The sequence below is a fragment of the Odocoileus virginianus genome, chromosome 1, assembly GCF_023699985.2.
Source record: "Odocoileus virginianus isolate 20LAN1187 ecotype Illinois chromosome 1, Ovbor_1.2, whole genome shotgun sequence".
Lineage (NCBI taxonomy): Eukaryota > Metazoa > Chordata > Mammalia > Artiodactyla > Cervidae > Odocoileus > Odocoileus virginianus.
Genome location: NC_069674.1, coordinates 64,088,681 through 64,111,819, shown reverse-complemented (window position 1 = coordinate 64,111,819; position 23,139 = coordinate 64,088,681). Strand labels below are relative to the sequence as shown.

Sequence of the window (23,139 nt, the reverse complement as noted above, 5' to 3'; positions counted from 1 at the left end):
AATTATAAGTTAATTTTCTGTGTGTTCTCGTTTTGCATTTATTTTACTATTTATCTCATAACAATTTCACAAATTACTGTTTGCAAGGAGTGGAAACATGTCCAATACATAAATGTTTAAATTCAAGAATGCAGTTTAGAAGCTGATAAAGAATGTATTATAAAAAGCAGAGTATAAAATGAACTATGATCTAAGCAGATCACATATAATCTAACTGTTCTGGGAAACACCTCCCATATTAGAATTTCTTGTCAGAAACAAACTAGCCATCTAAAATCTTGGTCTATTTTGACCAGTACTCAGAAATTACAGTTGGCTAAAACTGAGTTTTGGCTACATTTTCACAAGTCTTCACCTGAACTAAAATGAAAAAAGACTATCTTATTATAGTGAAATGATGAAAAAGTTCAAGTTTATGATTGAAATTAAAATTTCAGTGCCAATATTTATAAGCAAACATAGATTATATAATATTTTTGAAACTCATACCTGGTATTCATTTTCTGCAGCCTCTACAATCTTTATAAATTCTTTTGCTGTTTGCACCTCATTCTGAATGAAAAACAAAATCAAAAGAAAATAAAATAGTAACTTAAAACTACATCACTATTAACTTTTAAATAGGTATGTCAATAGATGTCTGGTTAATGATTTGTTACAATTTAAATAACACAGGTAGAAATTATGACAAAGGGAAAAATACTGTAAGATCAACTATTATAAATTCCAAGGCAATTAGGCAAAAACATTTTACATCTACAGAATGAGTGTGTTTATAGTGTTCCCTGGTTAAAGAAAGTGAAATCTTGGTAATACATGCTGATGAAAAATTCAATTATAATACAACCATGTCAATAGATAATCATTACAGATAAGAAATTAGTCACAGATTTCTAATTAATGACTATATGCCAAATACTTACTGAACAATATTCACCACCATAATGATACATTTAAAAAATATTACCAATTAGAAAAGGCATATTTTAAAATTTAATGTGAATTTTTAGTGTTTAAATATTTTCTGGAAATTTTTTTAAACATCTCAATATAATGCGTCCTTGTATTTTTCCTAATAGTAAATGCTAATGGAAAGTGAGACTTTTTTATAAATAAACGTTAACAAAATTATCTATATCTTCTTTATATATATTACTTATATATTGGGCACATTTTTTCTATCCAAAAACAATAAAACAACAAATGAAAATCCTCTAAGATGAAGTAAAAAAGTAATTCCTAAAACAAGCAGCACAAACTGGCATACTAGTCAAGTTTAATTACTACAACCAGATCTTGCACAACTCCAGTCTATGATTTTGCAGACAAATCTCTCTTAGGAAGAATTTTTACTCAATCTCAAAGAAGACAGTACCAAGTACCCTGCTACAAAAGTAACTTTACATAGATACTCATGACACAGAACTATATTGAGACTGCCTTATAGAAAATCAGACATCAGTAATTATCTTTCCTGGCAAATTTTGCAAGAATACCATTTAGCAAGAAACCAGAAATCACCTTAGTGTGAACGAAAAACTGAAAGAAACAACAACAAAAGCAAAGAAAAAAGAAAGAAAAGCCCCAAATCCCACAGTTTTCATTTCTTTTCAGATAGAATCTGGCCTAATACAGTCTCACATGTTTCTTAATATTAAATGCTTTCTTAAAATTAAACTTAAAAAAATTTGTAAATTTTTGAGTATTAGTAGTTGATGTTTACAATATAATAATGGCTTTTGGTATACAACACAAATGTTTATCAGAAATGTTATTATTAATGTATTATATTATTACTACCCTCTGGAGAAAAAAATTCCACATAGTTGTATCTGCAATGAAAAGAATGTGTGAAAGAACTTTGCAAGAAAAAAGACTTCAGTTCAAAATTTCTAGAATTTGAAAGCTGAACAAGAAAAACTTCATTAAATCATAATCCAAATAGAGGGGAAAAAAATACCATAGGGCTTAAAAGTTAAGTACAGGATCACAGACCTTAGTAGAGCTAAACAATCATAAAACTCTTAGAAGAAAACAGTGGAGTAAATCTTCATGATCCTGGGTTAGGTGATAGTTTCTATTAATATTCCAAAAACACAAGTAACAAAAGAAAAAACAAACTGAACCCCATCAAAACTAGTTACTTCTGTTCTCCAAATGATACTACCAAGAAAGTGAAAAGACAGACAGAATTTGTATCTGTAAATCATATATCTGACACATAACTTGTATCAGGATACATAAGCAACAGTTACAACAAAAAAATACAAATAACTAATCAAAAAATAGACAAAAGATCTGAAAACACATTCTTCCAAAGAAGCTATTCAAATGACCAATAAATACACAAAAATAGGCCCAATATCATTATCCATCAGGAAAATATAAATAAAAATCACAATAAGGTACAATTAATACTAACTAGGATAGCTGTAACAAAACAGATAGACAAGTTTTGGTGAGGATGTGGAGAAACTACAACTGACAGGAAGTGAACTAGTTCAGCCACTTTGGAAGCAGTCTGGCAGTTCTTCAAAAGGCTTGACCAACCTAAAGCCACCACCCTGTATATACTGAAGAGAAATTAAAACAATTTCTACACAAAAAATGGTACATGAAGGTTCACAGCACAAAAACTGAAAACAAGACATATGTCCATCAACTGATAAATATATAATGGTATATGGGTTATTATTCAGCAATAAAATGGACAGAAATACTGACATCTCTCACAGGGTGAACCATGAAAATACCATGCTAGGTAAAAAAGCCTATCATGAAAAAACACATGTTGTAGGATTTCATTTATATAAAATGTCCAGAATAGGACAATCCATAGAGTCAGAAAGTAGATTCATTGTGGCTTAGCGTCGAGAGGGGCTTGGGAGAAGGGCTGGTAGGAAGGAATAGGAACAACTGCTAATGGGTACACTGGGTTTTTGGAGGATGAAAATGTTGTAAGTAAGACTGTGGTGACTGTTGTACAACCCTGTTAATATACTACAAATAAACAAATTTTATACTTTAAATGGGTGAACTAAATGGTGAAATACATCTCTTTAAACAAAGCTGCTTAAAAAAAAAGTTAGGTACCAATTTCCAAGTACTTACCATCTTTCCTCTATCTGAAATACTTAAATCTACAGCAGAAATACTATTTTAAATGTTAATTCCAAAACTGTTATGGTTTGATAGAAGTATTAGGTTGTTTAACTTTTATTTTGGAATTAATTACTTACAGACACTGTTAAGGAATCTTGTATATCTTTATGACTCACTAGTTGAACATTACCATCTTCATAATAATGAACCTATTAGAAAAAGAAATTACAGAGACCACGTTTCAGGAGTTATCAAGATCCGCATGGCTTCAACAATCACACCAATGCAGATGACTACCAATTTCGGCTCTAACCCAGCCTTCTCTGCTGAGCTCCTGACCTTTTAAACTTCAGTGAGTGTCCTCCCGCCTTCAGGCTAGTGAGGAACTAGGCAGCAATTCCTGCAGTTCCTCAGGCAAGCCCTCCACTGACTGGACTGCAGGACATCCTTACCTCACAGATGCTCTACCAGTATCTAAACTCGATTTCCAAAACTGAACTCGCAATGTTCTCTCCCAACACCAGTCATCTTCTGTGTATTTCCACTATCCATTTAACTCCTCAAATCCAAAGACATGAATTTATTCAATAAACATTAATTAAATATAGACGACTGCTACTACAGGAGGTTACAGAAACATAAAGCTTTTTAAAAGACAATCCCTGACCTCGTATTTCAACACAACACAGTAAGAGGTATGTACCAAATATATTAGCAATACTCCAGACTCTCTCTGAAACTTAAAAAAAGGACTTCATAAAAGAGGTGACACTGTTCTTGGGTTTAGTAAAATGAGTATAACGGACTAGGGAAGATGAAGCAACTTAAGCTTAGAGAAGAGTATACTTTAGAAAGGCCTACAGGTACCTAGGACTGGCATGTGTGAGTTTGAGGAGGAAGAGGAGTGGCTGACAGAACACACAGGTAGGGGACAAGTCAACGGTAGGCCGTGTATGCTATGCAGTATTGTCTGGAATATCTAGCAGGTGAATGTACCACTAAAATGGTTTCAAGAGGCAAGTAACACATCCAGATTTAAATTAAAAAAATCATCTTTCTGATGGCAATGTAAAAAAATAGATTGTGTACATTAATTGCTCAGTCGTGTCTGACTCTGTGACCCCATGGACAGCAGCCCACCAAGCTCCTCTGTCCACGGCATTCTCCAGGCACGACTGCTGGAGTGGGTTGCCATTCCCTTCAACAGGTGACTTCCCAATGCAGGGACTGAACCCAGGTCTCCTGCACTGCAGGCAGATTCTTTGCCATCTGAGCCAGCAGCAAAGCTCTAAAATGGATTAGGAGATGACAAAGGCTCCAGCAAATTAACAAAATCATGTAAACATTATATGCTAGGCATCATGTTAAGTGCTGAAGATAGAACCAGACAATCCTTATTCTTAACAAGCTTTAGCCCAACAGGGGCACCATCTCAGAAATTATGCAGGTGAGAGCTATTGAGGTTTGACTGAAGGAAAAAATAATGTCAACAATAACAGGTAACATTAATTAACACTTTATGCCTGGCTCTGTTCTAACCACTTTGCCCCTATTAACTCATTTTCAAACTGTATGAGCTATTCCATTACTGCTATTTTTCTTCCTTTTTCTTTTTTCCTTAGCTGATGAGGAAATAAAAGCTTAAATGACTTCCTGATGTTACTCAACTGATAGAGCTGGGATTCAAACTCAGGCAATGTGGTTTCAGAATCCATGTTTATAACTTCTATTCTCTAGCCCTTAAGGGACAGTCACATCAAGACATAAAAGTAACAGGACCTAAGCCTAGAAATAATATATTCTGGAGTCAAATGATAGAGCAGTGTGTTTGATCCAGCTTTACTCCTTTATGGCTCTTAGCACAATACCTTTCATGACAGTTTCGTGATATAAATGTTATCGAATAAATAAGTGAACCAAGAAGAGACCAGTCAGTATTTCTCTGTAACTTATTTAATAATATTTATATTCAAATCCTCTTAGTTATCAGATTTCTTCTACATAAACATTTGAGCTTACATTGAGTCAGTTCTAGTGGGTTTCACATAAGCGAAATATGAGTACAGAAGATACTTAAGATATATGTAACATGTACATGTATTAATATATATACTTACACATCTACAAACACACTTATATTAATATTATACTTCATTCAACTCCACCCCAATTTTAAAGAACAGCACAACTCAACTCAGAAGATGCTTGGATGAACAAACTGTATGAAGAGCAGCCCAAATGATCGGATCTAATCTTAGCTGTGTTTAGAATCGGTCAACTACTCCTGCAGATTTCTGATGACTAGGGAATGAACTGCAAGGTTATTTAAAAGATAAAATCAGCACTACTTTTTCCCCCCATTGCTTCTGTAAACAAAGACCTGGGAAAGAAATAGCTACTGAGTACTATGAAAATACATGAGTTAGTTGTTTCTCTGCTCAGAATCATCTAGACATCAGCAAACTAATTTATTTCATACCTGAATTTTCAAGATGCCAACCACCTGAGTGGTTGAAGGAGTGATTGTAAACTTCCACTCTGACCTCCAACGACCATTCCTTAAAAATAAAAACAGCAGCTGTAAATAAGGTAGGGAAAATAATTTGAATAAATTTTAAATTATTTAAATTCCAGACTTAAATTTACACTACATAATGACAGAGTGTGGGGGATGGATGATGTATATTCATTTTTTTAATCACTGAAATATTCAAAAGAATCAAGAGGTTAAGTTTAGTTATGAGCTACATTTAATTTAATCTTCACCTGACTGATAAGGATCTACATAATGGATGCAATTTCAGAATTCTAAGGCTTAAAATACAGTTCAAAACTACATCAATTTTCTCACTTATGCCTTAATTAAGAAAAAACTGAATAAATATTCATATTATCAAGGGCTCTCACAAGTTTACCATCCACTGAATGATACTAAGTACATAGTTTTAAAAGAATGGATGGCAGTTCAATATTCTTAGGGAGATTTTGAAACTTGGAAGGAGAAGGGTTATAAGTATCAGATTTTTTTTTCTTTTCTAATTTTAGATTTAGTTTCCACATAAAAGGTACAGATTTCAAAATGATTTTTGGTATAAAAATTGGTACAGATTAATGGTAGGAAACTGACATTACAAACAAGCAACAAGCATGTTATTTATTTTTGTCTCTCAGATAACAATTTTATTTTTTCCTGACATCTTTTTCATAGCAACTTCTTTGCTTTCAAGTTCTATTTGCTCTTTGCATGCTAAGACATATCCTGATAGGTAAACTTATCAGTTTTTTTTTTTTAAACAATATGTAAATAGTCACAGAGCTAATGGGTCACTATACTGGCTTTGCTACAGAATTATTTCTGGGTTCCCTTCAATAGTCTTGCAATCTGACCAATCACAAAAACCTACAGTGTGATAGCACTCTCAAACCTAAAATCAACACTTATTTGAGAAGTACTATAATTAGTACACAGCATGTGTTCTACAAAATAAAAGACAACTTTGTAACAAGTTCTGATTTTGAGTGACTCAATTCAGTCATTTTGGGAAAAGAACTTAGATCTATTCATTTTTATTCCACAATTCCAAAAGAGGTTATTCCTCTTATCTAGGTATTAGTATCAACAATTAGTGAGGTCTAAGCATACACAATTCTGATTTATAATGGCAATATGCATATATCACCACTGATTGTGAAAAGAAAAAAAAAGGAATTCCAAATCAAGCAATGGTACCACTTTGAGAGCTGTTTCAAAAGATCCTTCCAAAGGCATTACTATATATATTACTATATATATATACTATACATATATACTATATATATATTACTATATATACACACAGTAACAGTATATTGCACTGTGTAGACCGTACCCTTTCATCAACGGAATAGACAAGATTTCTTAGCCTTTGATTATATTCTTCCTTTCTCTTCTATTAATGCTTTAATTACAAATGTGAATTTATTCAACAAACATTTATTAAGCCCCCAATACTGCTGGACATTACCAAAACAGTAGAGACCAAGAAAAGAATGTCTCTAGTGAAATCTAAGAAATGCCCATGACTAGAATCTTCTGATCTTTATTCTATCTGTATCTGAGGTGAACTGAAGTAATTTCATTGTACCAAAATATTTAGATTTTAGTGAGGATATTGTGATATGTGATATCCAGTACTTTAGAATGTCATACAAAATTATCTTTTCCAAAAAGTGGAAGTGATTTTAGCTTCAATAATATAATGTTCACAGTAGTTTAGAAAAAAATTTAGATATGTGAAGTGAAACAGACTAGAAAATTCAAGGACATCATTTTCATTTTATATATGTTCACACAAACTGTATTTCTGAAAACTAGTAAATTTACTATATTTATAAACTAGTAACTTTACTATAACATCTCTCAATATATTCTAAACTAAAACTGAGTAATGAGTCCAAATCTCAACAAGATTGATTTCATTATAAGTATCCTGGCACACACACCATAAATTAATAGCGATTTTGTGAAGATTTATTTCTTAAGATACTGGTAAATCAATGCAACAAACTTTTAGGCCCAAAATGGACAAAACACATTTATATTAAGGCCATACAAGTAAGTTAAAACAACAGAACTTCTAGGAAACTTCAGCTTGTCAAGAAGGCATATGTCTACAAACTGAATTGATTTTCCTTCAGTGATAACGCATCTGCTTTCCTCCCAACGTTCCTGTAACCTTACATTTACTTCTGTGATGGTTAAGCAACAGAGCCACCTTGGACCACAGATAAAACTGGTCCACAGGGGTTACTGAATCATGCTATGGTACCCTTACCACCCCACCAACCAACTCAGCTAACAAGCCAAAGGCTAAAACACTTCAGGTAAATATTATGACCATTCTTACTCCGAAGGGCTTAGCATGTGTTATCAAAAAATGGGGTAAGAGTAAAGATTTCATTCAATTCCAAACTTACAAAGTCTTGGAGAGCCACAGAATTTTATAATAGGAAAGATCTCAGAAATAGGACTGTCTAAGAATAAAAAGGCCCAACAACTTGATTAATAAAGGTCTAATATGAATAGGACTTCCTGGGGGCTCATACGGTAAAGCATCTGCCTGTAATGCGGGAGACCCAGGTTCGATCCCTGGGTTGGAAGATCCTTTGAAGAAGAAAATGACAACCCACTCCAGTATTCTTGCCTGGGAAATCCCATGGACAGAGGTGCCTGGTAGGCTACAGTCCACGGAGTCACAAAGATTTGGACATGACTGAGTAACTTCACTTTCACTTTCAAGATGAGTAGGGAAAACCAGTATTTTGGAGAGCTGGACTTTTACAAGGCATAATCAAATGATTTGTACAAAAATTATAAGGCATGATTGTAATTTGTCTCACTGTACAAAACATGTCATTATTTTCTCATATTGGCCAACCAGACACAAAGAAATCCATAAGAAAACATCTACTTCAGCATCATTAAAGTTCACACACAAAAATGATCATCCTTCACTTTATTAAGTATCTCTGTCTTCCTCCCCCATGTTAAGTCTCATTCAGGAACAATCCCTTCTCAGGATGAACATATGGGCCTGCCAACTGGTCTGGTCATAGGCACACATTTTCCCTTATTTTTTTTTTTTTTCACATGTTCCCTTAGAATGCTGCTTGCTAGTCTAAAAACTACTCCTCCCTCTCCCACCTTTTTTTCACTGAATGTCAACAGATTTACCGCTACCTTTAAATGATTGGGTGGAATACAGAACAGTTATTTCTCTCATATCAAAAGGCTGAAGTTTTTGTTCTGTTCTTAGTCAATCATACACAAACAAGGTATAAGCCCAATCAACAAAGCAAGAACTACAAAGAATATAAGCAAGGTCATAATTCCCCAAAACAAAATTTAACTTACCAAAAGTTTTTTGCTTGAAACTGATGGCTTTCTATGCATGCAATAATGGTTTGCTGTCCATCTATTTTTTTACCATATACCTTATTGGTAAAGAAAATAAACACAAGAGTGAATTTAGGGCCACAGAATGTCCAACTTTAAACATCTATAAAATATTGAAAACTGTACAGAACTGTGGCAAGAACATATAAAAGAATACAAAGTAGGTCATCACTCCAATATAGTAGGTAGGAAAACAAGTACTTATACATTGAATCACAGATTCTTAGTGAAACATAAAATAGCACACAACTGATGAAGTACAACTTATTGGGAAAAAACTAATTGTACTCTCAAATGTTCAAAAACATTTCACAATCTCAGGGGTTGTCATTTCTCTAGACATTTAAAATAAAAAAGTACTGAGACAGAAGTGAGAAAGTTAATTTACTTATAACTGAGAAAGTTCACTAAGAGAATGCCTGTAATGAGTTGATGATGTTTTAGTATTTGATTTCTTGCCAACTGTTTTAAAAGTAATGAATAATTTGTGTCTTTCAATCCCCTGGGGACAAGTGAGGACTCTAACTCAACCATATCACCTTATCCTTGTGTTATTCTTCCAAAAGAATCCTAGTCAACATGCTTATAACTGAAAGAACCTGTATGGTATTTCAGGTCATGGTGCTATACTTTTCAAATAATTACTGAGAGTTAGATACTTAAGGGAATCATATCAATTTCTTTCCTAGCCAGGCATCTTCTAAGAGTGAAATGGGGTGGCTATTGGTAATAATAACAAAGTTGGGACAGAAGGTATTAACCAAGGTATTAATCATCTTAGATTGGTAGGCAGAGGCCAAGTTCACAGAGCCTTGAAAGCCATGTCCAGAAGTGCGGACTCTTTCCGAAGTGCAATGCAAAATCTTTGATGAATTTTAAGCAGGAGATTTTCATAATTTGATTTGCATTTCAGAAGATCACTGGTTATGGAGAAGATCACAGAAGCACAAATGCAGGGGACTAAAAAGCATACTAGATACAATTTTATGAAGGAAAAAAAAAGTACTCCTACTTTCTATCATTATTTTATTCTGAAAATAAAAAACAGGTTAAATCTATGAAAAAAACCACATTAAAAATATAAGAAATTTGGTTATAAAACACACAAGGAAAAGATTTCACTTCCAATAATTTTATTTAAGATCTTGTAATTTAATGAAAAGAAGTTTACTGTAAGCTGATGGAGATGAGTCATAAACATGAGATTAAAGAATCACATCATATGATGTTCCTCTAACCAACGTATGAGAATTACTACTTGAATTTAATTCAAGGTACAACCATTTTTCCATTTTTAATGATTACAACAGATTTACTATTTAAAGTTTCTTGAAAAAACTAGTAAACATTCTCAGAAGTATTTACTTCAAAAAAAATATTGTTACTAAATGTCTATTCTGTAAGTTAGTATAAATTTCAAGATATTACAAAAACACTTGTCATATTTACATAGGACAAATGAAAAAAGTGCACATTGGATGACTCACAGTGCAGACTCCATTCGGGTAATGTTCTTTTACATAAGCTCGTAGAGCAGTTTCTACTGAAGTTCTCCATGATTCAATTGCATTTTCTGCTTCATATGGTCTTGGATCAGTTGCTTCCTTTCTTAAGTGATCAAATTTGAAAGAGATTCTGTTTTTTGGATCCAAAAACTTTCCATTTCCCAGGTCACCATGTTCTGTTATCAGTACCTTCGATGATACAATGAATTTTGGGGGAAAAAAAAGGAAAAAAAAATTTTTTTAAATAGTACTTAAATACTGTTATATTAATATACACTCCTTAAGCTTTTTCTTTAAAACTATAAAATTCTACTCCAAGCAATTGATCTAACCATATGGCATAACTAAAATACTTCAAATAATCAGACTATAAAGACAGTGAGGGTGGTATTCAGTTTACATCAGTGGATCTCATTTTCTCCCAGTATAACATCCAGCTACCCAGTTGGGGGGAAAAATTCATCTTCGAATATCCTGCTGGAGTCAGGTTTGGTTTGGTTTTGGAGACCGACGAACAGGTTACTAACTTTATTATCAGTCTCCAGTTCCCCGAAACTGAGGAACCGGTAATAACCTGTAATGAGAATGGCTACAAAGGACTGGTTTTAGTCCAGTGAGAGTCCTCTTCAGTGTGCCCTACGGTACTCCTGGGGCCACAACTTCACCTACCGTGAAGTGCCTGCTGACTGCTTTTAGTAAGCTTATCATTGACAGTTGTTTTCAGTTGACTTCTGAATTAAAAAAAGTAATTTCTTCATTTATATATATATTTCTTCATACATGCATAAATTTGGTATTTTATGCTTTGTTTTTAAAAATTTCACTCTTTCTTTCCCATGCAACTCTCCCAATACTTGACTCCATACCTGTATCAGGACTCCCCCATGCCTCTGAAGTAAATTATGCAAACATAGGAGGTACCCTTTTAAATTTTTTCCAGTCATGTTATTCCACAGATACAGATAAATACATACACAGACACACATCGAGGGGTTTTATTTGGTCACTGTTCTATGAGAATGGAATGAAAATGCACACACAGTTTTCTGCAAGTGGTTCTTTTCAACATCAATGACATAGAAATCCTTCAAAGTCAACTGGTAAACTGCTCACCATTCTTTTAAATGGTTGCATACTATCCCTTGATACGGATACAACATAATTTACTCTGCCATTCCACTATGTTGGACCATCTCTTTATTTTCAGGCTGTTTTCTTTTTGGGGGGAGGATCAAGCACATTAAAAATGTTAACGTATTATTGTACATATATTCTAACCTGCCAATGTTTCTATTTCCATTGGATGTTTCTATTTCTCTTACATTCTCAGCAGTGAGAACAGTAGGTAAAGTTTGTATATTTTTAATTTTAACACATAATTAGACTGCTTTCTGAAAATGGCTGTGATAATCTACATTTCTAAGAACAATAAATGAGATGGTTCCCTTCATATTATCACCATCAACAAGCACAGAGTTCTTGTCTTCAGTCTGATGAGCATAAATATATATTACTTTAATTTTATTTCTCTGGCTGAAGCTAAATATCTCCAAGTTTGTGGACCAATTTTTTTCCGTGAGTAAATACCTTTTAATATTTTTTATGAGAGTGATTTTTTCTTATTAACTTCTAAGTTTCCTTTATTTACGGTTATTTGTTTTATTCTACAGTTAAAATTATTGATATGCTGCAAAATGCCCATCTTTTTCTTTTACAATTTCTGGGTTTCCAGTCTTAAGGTGGTTTCCCTTGCCCTTAAACTACACATGTAGATGCTTTTCTCTGAAAATTCTAGTCATTTTACAAATTTTTAATCCATTTGATGTTCATTTCTATACACTCTATGTGACAGAGGACTGGTTTAACTACATGGTAGACACAGTTGATAGAAATCAGTTGTACCAATACCCTTTATTATATACCAGTCCAAATTATAACCTTGTCATGTATAAAAATATTCATATAATTCTGAACTTGATACGCTGCTCTCCTGATCTATTTGTCTGCACAATACCACTCTGATATGACTTTACACTGGCTGTAAAGCATCTTCTGCTATCAAGTGATACAACTGTCTCTTGCCACTTTAAGAAACATTTTTCTAAGTGTTTTTTCAAGTATGGTTTTCATCTGAAGTTTATGAAAATTTTGACCAATTAAAAAAACTATCAGGATTCGAATCAAACTGCATTAAATTCATATTTTAGTTTTTATATAATTTAACTTTCTACTTTAAAATGGAATTCACTATGCTTTTCCATTTGCTCAGAAACTATTTTATGTTCAAGAAGATATCCATCACTTTTTTCACAATCCCATGCACTTCCTGTTAAGGTTTATGTTCAATATTTGTTGTTTGGTCACTAAGTCATGTCTGACTCTTTGTAACCCCATGGACCGTAGCCCACAAGGCCTCTCTATCCATGGGATTCCCCAGTCAAGAATACTGGAGTGGGTTATTTCCTTCTCCAGGGGATCTTCCCAACCCAGGGATCAAACCCATGTCTCCTGAATTGGTAGGCAGATTCTTCACCGCTGAGCCACCAGGTAAGTCCCATGTTCAGTATTACCACTATTTAAAATGAAAAACCTCTCCCCCTCCAATTATTTCTAGTGTAAAGTCCCTACTTGCCACAATAGAGGAAAGTTAATGAATTTTGTATACTTACCTTAAATTCAGCCATCTCACAAAATTCTTTTAAGTCTAACAGATTCTTTTGGTTGGGAGGTTAACTTATGGGAGTTTCTCACTACTTCTAAATATAAAAATCATGTCACCTAAGAGTTCTCTCTGCTTCAAAAGCCTTAAAAGTTCTCATTCTTGTCTCATTTGCGACCTGCCCATTGATGATACATAATGAAGGTGACAAGTTGACATATCTAGATAGTTTTCTATTTTAACTAAAATCACATTAGTGTTTGTAATTTACTACTGCTTTTTGTTAAACAGTCTATTATATTTAAGAGGTTCTCTTCACCTCTGTTTTACATAGGGTTTTTGTAATGAGGATTGGCTGCTGGATTTTTCAAACCCCTTTTCACTGTCCACTGATATATCATAAGACTTGTTGGCTAAGTGATAGAGCCATATATTGTCTTGGAACCACTCCTACTTTCCATAATAAATTCCAATTAGTCTTGACATATCATTCTTCTGATATACTTCTGGATTCTGTTTGTCAATATTTAAAGTTCTGAAATCTAGTCATATACTTCTGGATTCTGTTTGTCAATATTTAAAGTTCTGAAATCTAGTCATATGAGAAACTAGTGTAGTGTGCGTTTTTTGTTTTATATTTATTAGGTTTAAGTATTAAAATTATGAGAGGTTCATAAAATGAATTTGGGAGCTACCCAACATTTTAAAAAGATGCACTCCCTGGATCTAGCAAGTCTTTTAGGGATTTACCTAAACAAAATGATGGTCCGTGTGCTCAAAGGTATAATAATGTTCAGCACAATATTGTTTGTAACAGTTAAAATCTCCCAAGGGAAGAAAAAATTTAACAGCTTTATAAAATGAAACCCACTATAAGCCTCTAAATATACGTGTGTGTATTTACACCCATGCATAAATCTATTTGTCTTCCTATCTACCTATCCAGATTTACTTTTTCCCTTCAGTTTTAAGTCATCTTCTGTTAAGTCTCTCTTTTTCCCCTGTAACTAGATAACTAGGGGACCACATATTGCATAATGCCAAATGCAAGCTTTAATTAGCCACTGAGACTGTTACTACTTTCTGCTGTGTTTTATCTACAAGTTCCTTCTTCATATCTTTTATATAAATTGTGCCTCATGTAAGCATAATATGAATACAACTACTGTTCAATTATTAGTAACTTTAAGCCAAAAAATAAAAAATAAGAATGTTAGTGACTTTTTGTGGCTTTTCTTGCTTAGCAATTCCAACTTGCACTTTGGAAAGAAAAGATTTAATAAATACTAAATGCTAAGTTACTTGCATGAACAACTGCAGAATTCCAGAGTAACCAAATTATGAAATAAATCTTACTAATATATATTTTAGATTTTGGATTAACATAGGATTGATTTTTTCCCTATAAAAAACAATAAGGTAGATTTAAAGCAATTATCTTATAAAAGCTTAAAATAATTACACTTGAGTATTTCTAAAAGGGACTTTTTGCTAACAGCATTATTGGTCTCAACAAAAGAAACTACATTTTCAATTACTTTGCCCCTAATTGGCTATGGTTAAAATAAACACTTAAAAAAAAGTTTTTTAAACATACCACTTTACAATTCTTGCAGGATACATTAAACATTATTAAGTGAAATAAAGAAAAGCAGATCCTGTGTTTATGTGAAACATACATACCTGATCTTCATAACCTTCAATTTTTACTGGGGTAAACTGGTCCAAGTTATATTGTGCAAATGCACTAAAAAAGAAAAAGGTCGGTTATTAAAATTATGTATTTAATGCTCTTAAAAAAATCACACACAATTCACTTGTCAATAAAAGCCTCCTGCACTGCACATGACAAGCTAAATAAAATTGTAATTCTCCACTATTGATCTTATATTAGGTATATATTATATAGATATGGCTTTATAAAAACTGATGAATGACATCCAGCTCTCAATATTTAGCTAGTATAGGCCTCACTTATCACATCCACAAAAAGAGGGGTTTGAACTAGATGACTTCCAAAGTTCCTTCTAGTTCAGAAAACACTCCATTTACCCACTCATCATCCATTTACCTACCTCTCCATCCATGTAAATATTTAGGTGTCAAGCACTCTGTTAGACATAGTGAAACCAACAATTTCTCTGCCCCTACAGCCCGATCACCCATTTCTAAGTCACCTGTTCTTGTAGCTAAGATATTTTTACGCCCTTTACTACGAGTTACTCACATCTTTTACTTTTCACCATGTATTTCCACTAGTTTCTCTTATCTATTGTTCAAATTCTGTTCATTATTTAAACTCAGCTCAAAAATCATCTGTAAATAGAAATTTTAAATTTCTTCCTTTGGGCTCCATAGGCCTTTGATATTGGGCTCCAATATGCCTCTATACTTTCTTCAGTTAGCTAGAAACTGAACATGTCTGACTCCCCACTGGGAAATCCCTAAGAGGTTTATTTGTCTCATCATCACAGTAAAGTCTGGTATTCATACATCTGTTAGATATAGGCTATTTCTGGATATTTCAAAGTTTTCTAGATTTAGGAGTACCAAGTCTTCAGTATGCCTAATTTTACTATGAAATATACTGAATTCATGCCTTTTAGCAAAGATGTCCAATTAAAACCACTTTTAAAGAAAACCCATGTTTTCTTCCTCTTACAAAAAGACAGGAATTTCTCAAAACTAAATTTAAAAAAAATTAAAAGAGTTAAAGCAATAGGAAAAAGGCAGAAGGTGGAAAAGAAGTACAAAGAAAGATACTGCTTGTATTAAAGAAATTCAATATCAAAAAATGAAATTGAAACAGCAACAGGACGATGGTTATGCACTTACTCTGATGAAACTGCCGCTGGGCTACATTCTAAATGTTTTTATAATGCTTTTCAAACTTACGTTACATAGCTCTGGACAGTCTCAAGGACAGGTGATACATTAACTTTTGAGGATGAAACCAGGTTTGGAGATACTTCAAAAGTAATTCAGAATCAAGGAAACAATGAGGTGGGGGTAACACGATGTTTGTTTGAAAATTATTTCATAGACAGGACAGTATAAATCAGAGTATATAGTTCTAAAGTCAATCAATGATTTAAGGTGTATTTCTGTACTTTACAGATAACCTCAGAAATCTGCAAAATGAATTTGAATAAAGAGTTTTGAGAAATTCTGTACAAAGATTAAAACTGAAGTCAACAGAAAGAACAATACTTTCTCTCCTTATTCATCTAGTTAGCAATCATTTACTGCAACTATAACTACATGCAAGAAAAACTGACATTTCTACTCAAAGTTTTGATGTTTTTTGAAGTCATACTTATAAACACTTTGTTTTTACCACTAGGTACTGATTTCCTCAAGGACTAATCTTAAAAGATTAGAATATCAGGCATTTAATGTATATACCTCTTAAAATATGGACCACGACTGTCCCTGAAATTTGGTTTATAACAAAAGAGAAATATAGCTCACATTCCAAGGAAATTCAATTTATTTAAAAGTAACAAACATCAGATAAATACTACTTTGGATAAATAAAATTTCAATGCTTTCATCATACTTTATTCAAATGTATGACTATTTCATACCACTTATATAATTATGAATATTTTTGTGACCTTCATTAAACTTTATTCTGCACAGGAAAAACTTCAACAAATCAAGTTTCTTATTTCCTTAACTTAAAAAAAATTCACTAATTTTTGCACCTACATGAAACAACCCACATTTATTTACCACAAAGAACTCAGAGGAAACAATTACTCTGAAAAGTACTGCTGTTAAAAGGTCATGAACAATGTACATTTCCTTTATTTTTGTAAGACTTTTGTCAACATGCTATATGCTATAAGAAAGAAAATTAATTTTACTTGCATATATAATTTAAAAGGTTAAAGAACTTAGGAATAAGAGGCCATTCACTCAGAAACTAATAACTGAAGTCAAAGATATCAAGTAAATTGATTTCTATCAAGCATGTCAATCATTAACAGGGGTGGAAGCAACCCAAATGTTCATTGACAGGTGAATGGAAAAACAAAATGTTTATCCATTTTTTATCCACAAAACACACACACACAGCAAGTGTTAAAAAGGAAAGAAATTTTAACATGCTCCAATACGGAAGAACTTTGAAGACATTCTGTTAACTAGAAAAAACCAGTTACAAAAGGACAAATACTATATGATTCCAGTTAGAGGTATCTGGGGAAGTCAAATTCATACAGAAAATAGAATATAATTCCCAGGGGCTAAGAGGAGGGGAGAATGGGAAATTGTAGAGTTTCCTTTTTGGAAAATTTTTAAAAAGTTCTAGAAATGGATGATGGTGATGGTTATACAAAACGTGTATGTACTTAATGCCAAAGGATTGTGTACTTAAGAAACATTAAAAAGTTAAATTTTATATTAGGTATATTTTTCCCACAATAAAAAATAATATATAAACATTGCTATTAAAAGATAACAGGGCATAAAAGACCCCTAGCAGCTTGTACAATCTTGAGAATGAAGAACAGAGCTGGAAGAACCACGTTCTCATATTTCAGAGTTATGCTACTGGGCTGGTCCAAAGGCTTGTTTGGGTTGTTCCGTAAGATGTTAAGGAAAAACACAAATGAACCTTTGGGCCAATCTAATTCAGAGCTACAGTAATCAAAACAGTATGGTGCTGACACAAAAACAGACATACAGATCAATGGAACAGAGCAGAGAACCCAGAAATAAATCCACATACTTATGTTCAATTAATCTATGACAAAGAAGGCAAGAAATTCAATGGAGAAAAGACAGTCTCTTCAGTAAGTGGTGTGGGAAAACTGGATAGCGACATGGAAAACAATAAAATCTGAACATTCTCTAATACCACATATGAAAATAAACTCTAAAGCCCCAACTGTAAGACTGGAAATCATAAAATGCCTAGAGGAAAACATAGACAACACTGATATAAATCGCAACTAGTTTTAGATCCATCTCCTAAAGCAAAGTAAATAAAAGGAAACTAATTAAACTTAAAACTTTTTGCACAGCACAGGAAACCATCAACAAAACAAAAAGACAAAATAATGAACAGGAAAAAACATTTTCAAATGACATATAACTGGTAAGGAATTAATATCCAGAATATATAAAAAGTTGATACAAATCACAAACAAAAAAACAAACCACCTGATTAAAAAATAGGCAGGAGAAATGAATAGACATTCTTCCAAAGAGGACATACAGATGATCAACAGGCATATGAAAAAATGCTCAACATTACTAATCATTAGGGAAATGTGAATCAAAACCACAGTGAGATATCACTTCACACCTGTCAGAATGGCTAGTATCCAAAAGAACATAAATAACAAATGCTGGAAAGGATGTGAAGAAAAGGGAATCCCCCTAAACTGTTGGTGGGAAAGTAAATTGGTGTAACCACCATGAAAAACAATATGGAGCTTTCTCAAAAAACTAAAAAAGGAACTGCTATATGACCCAGCAATTCCACTCCTTGGTTTATATTGGAAGAAAAAAAAAACTACTTCAAAAGGATACCTGTACCTCAATGTTCATAGGAGAATTATTTACAGTTGCCAAGATGTGGAAGCAACCTAAGTGTCCACCAACAGATGAATGGATAAAGAAGTAGTAGTAACTATGTACTACGGGATACTACTCAGCCATAAAAAATAATCAATTTTTGCCACTTGCAACAACATTGGTGGACATGGAGAGCATTTATGCCAAGTGAAATAAGTCAAAGGAAGACAAGTATTGTATGGTATCACTTATACGTATAATCTAAAAATAGGACAAACTAGTGAATATAGCAAAAAAGAAACAGACTCACAGATATGGAGAACAAACTTGGGGAGAACAAATTAGTTCAAATTAGAAATTAGTGGGGAGAGGGAAGGCGGGTAGGGCAAGAAAAGGGTAGGTGATTAAGAGGCACAAACTATTATGTATAAAATAAATAAGCTACAAGGATGTATTGTACAACAGGGAATATAGTCAGCATTTTGTAGTAATCACTCATGGAATATAGTTTTAAAAAGCTGTGAATCATTATGCTGTATACCTATAACATATGTAATATTGTATATCAACTACACTTCAATTTAAAAAGTGGGGAAAAGATAATAGGAATTTAAATTAGAAATGTCTACAAGTCTGCTGAACTTCCACCTTCATTAGAATTAACTCTTAAAATACAAATTTAATTGATAAAGCCTTCAAACATTACAAAAAAAGAATTAGAGCAAATTTCCCCCATTAGTCAAGATTTCACATTCTGGGTAGTATTCTAAGATGAAAGTAGGTGGCTGTATGGATACAGCCATACACTCTTACACTCTTTGTAAGGCACCTTAAAGTTTAATTTCATCATTTTCAAATGAGTAAAGAAGTTAGTTAAAAAATGGGTCCACAGACCTTATTCAAGGAGGTGGGAGAGGAAAAGAAAACAAATTATTTCTCCCAAAATCTTAAGATAGTTGTGGCAAGTCATGATTGTGGTCACTGGTCCAAAGAGGACATACTAAGATTTAGAACTGCTTAGTGATTCTTTGAATCACTCACAAATTTAGTAAATACTTATTAAGTAAGCGTGGTTCAGATACTATGTTAGGTATTTATGGACAAATAAGTTCCTAAGCCTCAAAAATCTAGTTTTTAAATTGAAGTACACTTGATCTGTAATGTTTCAGGTGTACAGCAAAGTGATTCAGTAATACAATCATATACATTCTTTTTCAGATTCTTTTCCACTATAGGTTATGATAAGATACTGACTATAGATCCCTGTGCTATATAGTAGTCGGTCCTTCTCAAATATCTATTAGGATCAATCATTTAACAGAAAGTTAAGCTTGCATAAAATTGAAAGTATCACAATTTCAAAAATCAAAGTTTCTAAAATAATTTTATCCAACTGTGCAAATGCCAAAATGTAGTATTAAGTATATAGGCCACACACAATGAATACAGAGTGTCATGTTATAGTTGTGTCTCTATATCCCTCTGTGGTCAAAATATTTCTCTTCTAATTTAGTACATATATATGAACTTGATGTACATGTATCTGTTTCATAGATTAGTACCTAAAACCCCTTTAAAAGTTTTTTCCATGTCACTTTAGTTAAGTTAATGTAATACATAATACTTACTGGGCTGCTCCTTCCCTGAGAAGATTATCATTATTAAGTAGTAACCGAACATCTGCAAAACAAACATTATGTTTTCAGTATTACTATTTTCCTATATTTGAAATTTCTATGGACTGAATTTAGGTTATTTTAGTCATGTATTAGCCTCCTATCCACCCCCCCAAAATATGTACAGAAGATCAAAATATTACCGTGATGACCAAACACAGAAACACATCATGGTATTAATAAGAAAAGAAAAGATTTTGGAAATGAAAAAGGAGATGTAATGAAATAAAAATGTTATTTCAAACGCAGGCAGACTATAACCACCTATACCTGTAACTTTCTTCTTTGTGTCTCCAAAGAATAAACTGAAGATGAGCTACACCAAAAGGATGATGTGAACAGACCTGCAAAAGATTGAGGACTGTGCCTCTTAATGTGACAGTAACATGAGTCTCAAATTAATTTGCTTTATGGATGCAAAAGATTGAGGACTATGCCTGTTAGTGTGACAATACTACCATGAATCTCAAATGAATCTGCTTTATGGAAAAAGTGATTAAACAAGAAACAGCTTGTGAACACAGTACAGATGTAGGCATTTTGTTTCTCAGACATCTCATGCTCAACAGCAGATGAATGTGTTTAGTTGGATATGGGTAACTACTTTACTTGATTGAGTAATCTCATTTTGGTTGTTGATTTGGAACTTTGTCCTAATTTTAGACTCGACTATGCAGACATGTATCTATTAATCATTAAAACAAAGCTAAAACTACAGCTTTTAGTTGGGGAAAAAAAAAAAATCACAAAATTTCACCAGAAACCAAACAAAATTCTACTCTAGTCTTGGTGTATTTTCTTTCACTATTTTCCCTACACACTTGGCTATTGTACATAATTGCTATCATAAAAATACATATAACAAAGTATTCTAATTTTTTCATTAAATGAAAATAACACAAATAACTTAAGAAATTGGTTAAGTACAACACAGACAATAGTTCTTATAAATAGTGTAAAATTGGGCTTCTAGTAGATATAATGTAGATATGCATTTATCAACATGGAAATAAATATACAATAAACAGGAAGGACAAAACTCATCATGTATAGTACTACACTTACGTAATGTTATATACATGAGTCTACACTTGAATTGCGAAATGTCTGAAGTATTTTATTCAAACAGTGGAGAAGAGAGGGTAGAATTTTGTGTGATTCTAGATTTTCTTCTGCACTTTAGAAATTTTAGAATGACTATGAATCAAAAAAAAACATAAAGTTATTCCAAAAGGAAAAATATTGCCTATTCACATACCCCTCTTTTCGGCAGGTCACAATTTTTTAAAAAAAATCTTTGACTAACCACTAATATAACTCCAATTTGATTTCTAAACTAACTGATTTTAAACAATGGAAGCTTCTGCCTGAAAAACTGCAACAAAGATATTTAAAATTACAGGTATTCCTATCTCACAAAGTAAACTGGCAATTCTACTTGACACATGATTCCTGTATCTTCAGCACTTAAAGCACAGGCATTAACAGTGGTATTGCATGGCAGTGTCTCTTCTCCCATTTAAATGGGAAAATAATTTAAAAGCAGAATCTACTGATCCTGTTATCTTTACTCTGGAAAAAAAAAGTTCAAACTTTTATCATATGTAGAATACAATGAAAGAAATAGAGAAGAATTTGAATAAAATAAAAACTACTCTTAAAGGATGTGGTTTCAAGTCAGACAACACATTAGAACAATGGGTGATGAGTGGGAGTCTAAAAAAAACAAAGAACAGTATACATTTCAGAGTTCCTGCCCAGATAACACATCAGTTCCTGAAAACTAAGACCAAAAATCGATGTTGTAACGATTCTAACACAGTCAATCTGGGAAACAGCATTTGGGAAGCACTAATTTGACAAGATTATGACTCTGCATTTCTAACCTTTGTGGCTTCCATGAAATTATTCTGATGTTAACGTTATCAACAAAAATAGCATAAAAATAATCAAATGTACATGACATTTTTTTCCCTTCAAATATTTAATTCCTTTTTAACACTAATATACTCCTTCAGTTAAAACCTACATGATATCTTATATCCCCCACTTCCATTCCACAGCCCAAGGCCAGGCCTACTGAATGGCTTATTCTGAATGCCCAAATCTACTGGACGTCAACACAGAATGTATCAACTCAACATTAAGTTCCAATGAGACTTACAAAAGCAATTTCTAGGACTCATATATTCTTCAAGGGTCTTTCTGATGAACACATTTGTAAGGCATTTAACTCAAAACAGTAAGTGAAAAACTTCTCTCAGAATTATAATTTATTCTTGGCTCTGTAAATTGTACAGGAGTTTGGGAGCCACTGACTTCAGTGTAATTTCCCCGCTGTCAATTTAAGTTAAACACCAATTCTGACCCAAGGGAGAAGAGACTCTGTCTTCTTTAATGTCCCAACCATCAAACTTATTAACGTGTATTTAGATTAAAAAGGCTGAATATTAAAACAGAATTTAAGTCCTACAGGAAACATAAGTATTTTTGAATTCTCCCCAATTTCCCAACTTACTGCTTCAGATTTTATAGTTATCTTGAAAGGGAGAATATTTTAACTTTCAGATTTTTCACAATATAGACTACCATTCTTCCTGAGTGTAGCTCAGTAGTTAACATTTTTAAATGTGTAACAATTGCCATATGTCACTCTATGTACTAAATCATACATTAATACAGTTTATGGATAATTTAGGGGGCTTTTCTAGGGTATTTTAGGATTTGAAATGGCTG

General features: G+C 32.9%; 1 protein-coding gene across 1 annotated transcript in view; it reads right to left on the bottom strand.

Moving 5' to 3' along the window:
* CAPZA2 (capping actin protein of muscle Z-line subunit alpha 2) overlaps positions 1-23,139 on the bottom strand; it is a 51,101-nt gene that overhangs the window by 1,631 nt on the left and 26,331 nt on the right. The window contains exons 3-9 of the mRNA XM_020899851.2: positions 20,356-20,407; positions 14,885-14,948; positions 10,525-10,731; positions 8,996-9,075; positions 5,582-5,660; positions 3,240-3,311; positions 490-552 (exon numbers count right to left, since the gene is read on the bottom strand). Coding sequence (XP_020755510.1) covers positions 490-552; positions 3,240-3,311; positions 5,582-5,660; positions 8,996-9,075; positions 10,525-10,731; positions 14,885-14,948; positions 20,356-20,407 — 617 coding nt within the window. The remainder of the gene's footprint in view (positions 1-489; positions 553-3,239; positions 3,312-5,581; positions 5,661-8,995; positions 9,076-10,524; positions 10,732-14,884; positions 14,949-20,355; positions 20,408-23,139) is intronic.